The 9,561-nt window shown below is 35.9% G+C and overlaps 1 protein-coding gene across 2 annotated transcripts; it reads left to right on the forward strand.

Annotated features, from left to right (window-relative positions):
• The first annotated feature begins 5 nt into the window (after positions 1–5).
• LOC140169803 (palmitoyltransferase ZDHHC23-like) lies at positions 6–7,685 on the forward strand. 2 transcript variants are annotated; one of them, XM_072193107.1, is made up of 5 exons: positions 6–335; positions 1,075–1,721; positions 2,921–3,071; positions 5,769–5,930; positions 6,906–7,685. In XM_072193107.1, exons 1-5 carry the CDS (start codon positions 214–216, stop codon positions 7,150–7,152), a joined length of 1,329 nt encoding a protein of 442 aa, XP_072049208.1. In that variant the 5' UTR covers positions 6–213; the 3' UTR covers positions 7,153–7,685. The 2 variants fall into 2 exon arrangements, with proteins under 2 accessions (XP_072049208.1, XP_072049209.1); XM_072193108.1 differs by having other exon boundaries at positions 250–373.
• Positions 7,686–9,561: the final 1,876 nt, after the last annotated feature.

The raw sequence follows: 9,561 nt of genomic DNA on the forward strand, positions 1-9,561 counted from the left end.
CAATCAATCATTTATCTCTTTCGCAGCCCATATCAAACACGGCGCAACGTTCTTCAATGGGATTTATTGTCATGTGCTGTGTCAGAGTGAAGTCTGTTGAATCAGGGCAAAGTTCATTTGGACAGAAAATGACAACATCCGCATTTCCATGATCTAGGGATAATTTAGTGCTTACATTATTTTGTAATTTTGGTACCTTATGATGCTTGAACAATGAGTGAATATGAACCAGGTGATCCACTGTGTTGCTGTGAATATGTCAACGCAGCAGGAGAGAAGAGTCATGTCCTGGCGATGTTTTGTGACTGCCAAGACTTTGATGAAGGATGTGACAGGTAAACGGGGTACTACACCCCCGGGCTACACCCCTGTGGTAAATTTGTGACTATTTTTCTCAAAAAATAATAACACACTGGTAATAAAAATTATGTATATTGGGGCAAGGAATCCAATTACTACACTGAAATTTCAGTGACTCAAGACAAGCGGTTCAGTATATATGATAGGAAACGAGGTACATGCTAGCGGTAGGCCTACCTTAATTCTTATCATAAATAACAAACCACTTGTCTTGGGTCACTGAAATTCCAGTGTAGTAATTGGATTCCTTTCCCCTATAATATACATCACTTTTGTTACCACCGTCTTAGTCAGACGTCCTTCGGCCCATTATGCAAAATGGCCATGCGTGGCGGTGGATTCAACCTTCCATGGCGATTTCTGCCATGAAGATATATCGGGGCAATGACACTGTGCGGTACAGTAACATTTCCACAGCTGTATTTCTTTTCTACACAATAGCAGTTTTCACTGTCAGATATGTCCCCTTTTAATTTTGCCAGACCAGATGAGGCGATAGACTTCTCCGTAGTCCACTTGCCCATCAATTGCATACTCTGGCTATATTAGGGTGTCCAGGGTGCAGTGCGTACGCCCGCACGTGCCATCGCTTTTCCATGCACACACAAGCATACAGCCCAAGCATGAACACTTGTCTTCCAAATTAATGAATTTCACAAGTAAAAGTTCTAATTTATGTTTCTTTACTTTCTTGTTTATTTTCTTTTGATCCAGATTCCTGAAAGGTGAAGGTATTGAGAGACATCGTTTGTATCAAATCATGGAAACAATTCTCGACCGACTTCGAATTCCAACATTCTTCGGTGCCGGAGCCAAACGTCTGGATAAACTGTTTGACACAACTGCATTACCTCCCATACTGGTGATACCTCTATGGCTGCAACTGTCATCTTACCATCCATTAGTGACATTACTGTTATTCCTCCTTATACCTTTGTGCATATTAGTTTACTTTGTTCTTGTTTTGAGGCATAGAAGAAGGACACAGTTTTTCATGAGTTGGGGACTTATGTCAACGCTGTATATCTACTATGTATTCATTTATTATGTGTTGCCTTTAGATCAAGTAGGCGCTGCTCAAATAGCGGGGGTTTCCATGATCTTTGTGGCGATGTTAGCGGCATTCTTTGCGTCCAAGCATGGGCCAGGTGTTATATCAAATTTATATGGTAAGGGGAAAGGAGAAGCATCTAAAGACTGGTTTAGAGTGTCAGCAGCTGGCGCTGTTGATGATGATGAGATTAACAGAGTGAGGAGTGACTCACTGCAACGAAGATTAAATACTGGTGATTCAATTGATCCAGTAGTCAATGGAGTTGTACTAACAGCAGTACCTGCTTATGATGACAGTCATGAATGTGGTAAGCAGATATTAAATTTCTCTTCATGAAAGTACAGAATGGCGCTTGGACAAACTGACATGGAGGCAAGCTCTTCTTGAACTGCATTTACGGTATTCATTCCAATAAGCGCCCAGGGCGCTTAACAAAGTCATTTTGGGTGGGCGCTTATTTTTAACCTGGTTTTTAGTCATCAATCACCATCTGAAAGTATTTAGTTATTCTCAGTTAGTGCGCCCTCGTATGTGTCTTAATTTAATATTATATTGACAACAAAATTTTGAGGGCGCACTATAAAGATGGCCGCTGCCGCGCCGCAAAAATACAAATTTGAGACAGAATTAGTTCAAACTTGGCCTTTTAAAGGCATTTGCAGGTGGTTATTGTGAAGTATTTTTAATATCTATACATCTGCACACTATGAAATAGCGTCATAATTTAATTTTGGTGAACATTTTGGATACTTTTGATGCTCAATTTCCCTCATGCATGCGTTTAAAATCACTCGACAGGTAAGCTTACTGGAAGTATTTTGACAACATTGGATGGGCGGTTAATAATTTCATATTGTGTTTGTTGCAAAGTCGCTGGGTGGGCGCTTATTGGGGCATGGGCACTTATTGGAACGAATACGGTAATTATAAAAGGGACATTAAGAGATTTAAAAGTTTGAGGAAATATTGTTTTGGCATTTTTCATGGATCATTATCATTAATTGCCTTCATATTTCCTTGCTGGGTTTGCTATCATGTAATTTATACCTTCATTGGGTTGGAGCATATTATTTTGACTTTTTTTATATATAGCATCAGTATGAATTTAAATAGAACAGTAATATTTGGCTTGCTCAAAATAGCATAAACCCTACCAGGTTGGAGTAGTGTGTAAGAGCTGGTGAAACATTGTCGGATCCAAAAAAATTTACAATGCACTTTTTGGTCAAATAGTGTAAAAAGTATGAGTTTGCACTTAACTAAAATTTGATTCATGGGTAGTGACAATTTGATCACTTTGGTTTATGAACGCATATCACTTGTTTAGAGAGAAAGTACACTCAAAAATGCATGTGTGCTGATATGTTGATGCACCCAATACACAAGACCTGCAGAGGGAGTTGATGAACATTTTGAAGTCATCTCATGTATGTTAAGTTTGCTTTTTGTAACCACAGCGACATGATACATTGTCTTCTTGCCTTTTTGTTGTTTTTCACCAAGCAGATGATAAAAGCTTCAGCAACAGTCCTGTGAGACAGCCACTGCAACACAGTGATGAATGGTGTAAACAATGTCAGTTACAAAGACCACAAAGGGCAGGTCATTGTCCTATTTGTCAACACTGTGTACTAAGACTAGACCACCATTGTGTTTGGTAAGTACTGCTAATAAAAGTGACCTGAGTTAATTTGGTAGGTTACAAGGCATTGTATTTTGTCTAGGTATGTATTACCAGAGAAGACCAACAATTAACAATGAGAGAACATTGGGGATGATTTGAAATGACCGCCAAATATGACTGTTTGATTTTATTACCAGCAATCTGGAAAAAGAGACACATGTATAGAACTGAAAATGGTACCATTTTGTTGAAGGAACAGAGTTCAACACACCATACCCTGCTTCTGGATATCGTTAGAAGTCAAATGATATGCCATTGTAAAGCTTATGAAATATATTTTCTAAACTTGGAATAAAACAAAATTGACTGGGGCCAACTTTATGGCTGATTCGTTGTGTCCGGTCACATATCAGCAGTACATATATAGTTATTTTTATAAATACAAATATAAGCAGTAGATATTGGTATCTACTTCATCAATACCAATATCAGCAGTAGATAGCTAGCCATTTCATCAATACCAGTATCAGCAGTAGATAGCTAGCTACTTCATCAATACCAGTTTCAGCAGTAGATAGCCAGCTACTTCATCAATACCAGTATCAGCAGTAGATACCAATATCAGCAGTAGATAGCTAGCTACTTCATCAATACCAGTATCAGCAGTAGATAGCTAGCTACTTCATCAATACCAGTTTCAGCAGTAGATAGCTAGCTACTTCATCAATACCAGTATCAGCAGTAGATAGCTAGCTACTTCAACAATACCAATATCAGCAGTAGATAGCTAGCTACTTCATCAATACCAGTATCAGCAGTAGATAGCTAGCTACTTCATCAATACCAGTTTCAGCAGTAGATAGCTAGCTACTTCATCAATACCAGTATCAGCAGTAGATAGCTAGCTACTTCAACAATACCAATATCAGCAATAGATAGCTAGCTATTTCATCAATACCAATATCGGCAGTAGATAGCTATAGCTACTTCATCAATACCATTATCAGCAGTATATAGCTAGCTACTTCCATCAATACCAATATCACCAGTAGATAGCTATAGCTATTTCACCAATACCAGTATCAGCAGGAGATAGCTAGCTACTTCATCAATACCAATATCAGCAGTAAATAGGTAGCTATTTTTTCAATACCAATATCAGCAGTAGATAGCTATAGCTACTTCATCAATATCAGTATCAGCAGTAGATAGCTAGCTACTTCATCAATACCAGTATCAGCAGTAGATAGCTATAGCTACTTCATCAATACCAGTATCAGCAGTAGATAGCTAGCTACATGTACTTCATCAATACCAATATCACTAGTAGATAGCTATAGCTACTTCAGCAATACCAGTATCAGCAGTAGATATCTAGCTACATCATCAATACCGTTATCAGCAGTAAATAGCTAGCTACTTCTTCAATACCAGTATCAGCAGTAGATTACTAGCTACTTCATCAATACCGTTATCAGCACTAGATAGGTACTTCATCAATACCAGTATCAGCAGTAGATAGCTAGCTACTTCTTCATCAATACCAGTATCAGCAGTAGATAGCTAGCTACTTCATCAATACCAGTATCAGTAGTAAATAGCTAGCTACTTTATCAATACCAGTATCAGCAATAGATAGTTACTGTAAAAGTCAATATTTTCGCGAGAAGATATTTTCCCGATTTTGAAGATTTTGTCAATTGCGCGAGAATTAAATTTCACGGTTTTGATATTGATACAGTAGAAACCTAATGCAAAAGGTTATTTTCGCGAGTTTTTATTTTCTACTTTTACAGTAGCTACTTCATCAAGACCAGTATCAGCAGTAGATAGCTAGCTACTTCATCAATACCAGTATCAGCAGTAGATAGCTAGCTACTTCATCAATACCAGTATCAGCAGTAGATAGCTAGCTACTTCATCAATACCAATATAGCAGTAGATAGCTACTTTATCAATACCACTATCAGCAGTAGATACCTACTTCATCAATACCAGTATCAGCAGTAGATAGCTAGCTACTTCATCAATACCAATATAGCAGTAGATAGCTACTTCATCAATACCAGTATCAGCAGTAGATACCTATTTCATCAATACCAGTATCAGCAGTAGATGGCTACTTCATCAGTAACAATCTTGGTAGATATACAATATTTAGTAGATATTGGAATCTACTTCAACAATACCAATATGAGCAGTAGATAGCTTCCTAAAGTTTAAATACCACTGTACTGTCAGCAGTAGATAGAGTAGAAACTCTGATACAAGCAGACACAAGCTTTGATACCACAAAATACCTAGTAACACAACGTGCAAATTAAAAAAATAGAATTAGGGACCCTGACAACATATCAGGAGTAGGTAGTTTCTTTGTCAGTAATAATATCAGACATCAATCTTGGCAGTAGATTAGATAGCTTCTTCATCAAGCCATCAAAAATAATAGCAATATCAGTAGAGGGCCTCTTTGTCAACGATGTAGATGTAGCTTCTTCTTTAAGATTAATATCAGTATCAGTAGATAGCTTCTTTGTCAACAAAACAGAATTGCTGATAAATAGTAGTGACAAAGTAGCCCTGTTGATATTAGAAGCAGTGAAGGGGCTTTCTACTTGGTACTTAAAAAAAGAAATAGTTACAGTGGAACCTCATTAATACTAACTTGTCAGGGCAAGGTTAATGTAATTGTTGATGTTTGGTTTTTCATATAATTTTTTCTTATTACAGGATAGATAGCTGTATTGGAGAAGAGAACCACAGGTCTTTCCTACTAGCTGTATTATTCTTTGTACTTGGCTCATACTGGGGATCATTTCTAGCATTCAATAGTTTGTTTCCAATGTGGACTTCTGTGCTGCCTGATGTGCTGAATGTTTACCAAGATTCAAGGTGAATTTTCTATAGAATTTGGTTAAACATTAATTGTGCCTAAGTGAAAATACTATGTTAACTCCAGGATTCGCTGGTTTTTGCCGCATGTTTCACTTTTTTCATCTCAAAACAATTTTTTAAGTCACAAAAATAATTTCCTAGATTTAATACGACAAGATTTGGTAAATTTTAAGAAACTAAATGTATGGATTTTCATTGCTCACTAGTGCACTTAGTGAGTGCATAATGTGTCATATCATATCCAAAACGTTTTCATTTTAAGGGCTTGATGAGACAAAACATATGTTAAATGATTCATTAAATGTTGTGTGTTACTGTTTATGAGCTTTCTGTGTTACTTTTTAATACTTGACTGACTATATGTGCGTTTTTGCCAGTTTTTGCCAGTTTTGCCAGTTTAAACCAGGCAAAAACTGGCAAACACAGGTTTTTGCCTGTTTTTGCCGGCAAAAAACCAAACCATGGTTAACTCTAAAATTGGATATTTTTCACATTTTGGAAATTTAATGATATAGTCTTAAAGCGTATGTAGCTTGGAGGAAAAGCCAACGATCAATTGAAAATTTTGACCTTTCATATTGAAGATATGGATTTTTTTCCCAAAAAGACCTAATTTTTTTTGTGTGTGTGTTTTGGGAAAAAAAATCCATATCTTCAATACGAAAGGTAAAAATTTTCAATTGATCGTCGGCTTTTCATCCCACCTACATACACTTTAGGTAGAAATCATCAGATTTATAAAGTTTACTTCGAGTACTGTTAAATATCAAAGATATCAATTTTTAATGATTTGCAATACAATGTGTATTACATTGCGAATTTCAAAAAATCAAGATTATTTGATATCAGAAGGCCATTCTTCGTATTCAGAATGCAATTTGATATGTCTGATGTGCTCTAATGTCCCACAATAAATACTGTCCAAACGTTCATACCCCTTCACTTAAGATTTATTCATCTTGTTCCTTTCAGGTCAGCTGTTATCTTTGTTTCCATTTGCTACGCTCTCCTAGCAGCCAGTTTTATGTCTGCATTACTCATGGTGCAATTTCACAACATAACACATAACTGGACCTCCAGAGAGAGGCGTATACTGTCAAGAAGACCTGAATATAGAGAAAGACTTGTTGAACAAGACGAAGGATTATGTCAGAACTGGATGAATTTTATTATTATGCAAAGAAGTGTGTTGAGAAAAAACAGTACCCAATATGTGTGACACAGTGACAGGACAGAGTTTACTGCAGAAGCATTTTTGTGCCAAAATAAATTTTATTGGCTTACTTTACCAATTTTGGTATGCTGATTTAAAGGAGTATTTTGTGATCCTAGCATCCTCTTTTTATGACATTTTTCAGTAGATATCCACAAAACAAGCTTATTCCCAAAATTTTAGTTGATTCCGATTTTGCGTTTGAGAGTTATGCATGATTATGTGTATTACACTGCTCCATAGACAATGTGTTGTAATTTCGTTCTGGTATACCAGAACGAAATTCAAATTTCACGATATCTTTGCTAAACAGAAATAATCTGCAAGAAATTTCTTGTATAAACATTATGAAGCCAGAGGTTGCCAGTGATATAAAAATCTCAACTTTTTTTGAGTAAAGTGTGGGGATGATGCTGTGGATCACGAAATGCCCTTTTAAAACAAATAAGGTTCCATTTTTTCAGTCTCACAGGTCAAAGCAGACAACATCCTTTGATTTTTTATGAAAATGGTCTGAATTTGTTTGTCTTGTTATAAAATTTTAAAAAAGAAGAATTTGCATTTTGTAGGACATATTGTTACCTACATGTAGGTAACACAGCTAAATGAGTATTAAATATCCATTCATTCCTATTGATTGTGACCTCTTTTGTTGTGTTTCCATGACAACAGATGTTCTACATATTGCAAGCTATTCTTATTTGGATTGATATATCAAGATAAACATTTTCATCAAAATTGGAGGAAATTTTCTGTTTGACAATGTGAAGCCCAGAGGTTTAAAGCAATTTTGAATTATGACCCCTTGATGTCTTGAAATGCTAAAAGTATCCACTATGGGCACCCATCAAATTCTTCATCTTTAAACTGTCAAAAAATTATATGATAGTTATACCCAAGTTTACGCTTGCGGCAATATTTAGGGTTATCTACTAGATTACTATTACATGTTACAGCTATGGTGACAACTTGTGATGTGATGCTGGGTAAATTTAATTCACTGTCGGAGGAGGTTTGTGTGTGTTAATAAAATGGAGCAAATATATCTGCAGAATGATGGTGAAAAAAGTAAACAGGGCGACCTAAAATAAAAATCAACATAAAAAGAATAAAATAACCGCTTTTATGATTGTAGTTATTGTTGTATTACGAGAAAACTAAAAAGTCTTTGGTTTAATTTCCAGTACCTCGGGGGAGGGATACTCATTGGGTCCTTTAAAGTTAGATGGTGCTGCAACGGCACTTAGCATAATTGTTATGGCAAAAGACTGTCTCAGAAACAATTTTAAAGTAAAAGATACATTCTTTTGGCATGAAAATTCTTGCTCATGAAAAAAATAGTTACCCCGCAAATTGTTTGCAATGAAATAAACATACAATGGCAAACCCTATTCATTTGACACAAAAATTAAATGAAAATAAAAAAGTCAACATGTCCCACACTTATGCGTTTATCACAATATTGTTAGATTCAAGTTTTTTAGGAAGTTTAAATCTAAAACATTTAATATGTTATTATTCTAAGAATAAAAAACTAAAGTTACAGCATTTTGCCATAATAGGGGCTGGCAGCACAAATCATTTACCAAAGCAAAAACAAGTTACTGGGATGCGGTAGACTCTTATCAATACAATAAGTACTCCAGACACTTTCAGGTATTTTTAACACTGTTTAATCTACACTGACATAAATCACTTTATTTCAGAAACACTATTTGAAGACTTTTTGTTGCAAAACCCTCACATCCACTTGAACAATTTTGAGAAAATATCAAAAATCATCAAAAAAAGTACTGGGGGTTTGCAACAAAAGCAGCTAGTCCTGCCAAAAACTGCTTTTGTTGAAAACCCCCTTATATCGGTGCTATTTTTGATGATTTTTTGATATTTTCTCAAAATTGCTCAAGTGGATGTAAGGGGTTTGCAACAAAGTTCTTCATAAAGGATTCAATTTGAAAACTTAATTGCTGAAGAGGAATTTGATGCGTTGCTTCAGATAGCGCAGATGCTAGAGCACTGGACTAGCAATGTAGAGGTCTCCGGTTCAAATCCTGATTCATCCAGATTTTTTACCAGGCACTTTGCGTGACACGGTTGTTTGGTGTAATCATTTATAGGTGATTTCACAAAAGGTCATTAGTTCAAAACTCTCCCCTGAAGACATGATGCGTGCATAAAGCACCAAAAAAAAATCCCAAAATGAAGTGATATTGATTGACTAATTTGCTTTGTAATAATGTTCCATGGATCATGTCTTCTGGAGGCAGATTTGAACTTAATGACCTTTTGTGAAATTGCTCTATTAAATTTACTAACAAAATGTTAGACTCTGGACCTGTAATCCAACGACCGGGGTTCAATCCCAGCTGAGTCCTGATGTTTTCTCTCTTAAAAATTTTCATATGCCAGTTTGCT

The sequence above is a fragment of the Amphiura filiformis genome, chromosome 14, assembly GCF_039555335.1.
Source record: "Amphiura filiformis chromosome 14, Afil_fr2py, whole genome shotgun sequence".
NCBI classification, from domain to species: Eukaryota; Metazoa; Echinodermata; class Ophiuroidea; order Amphilepidida; family Amphiuridae; genus Amphiura; species Amphiura filiformis.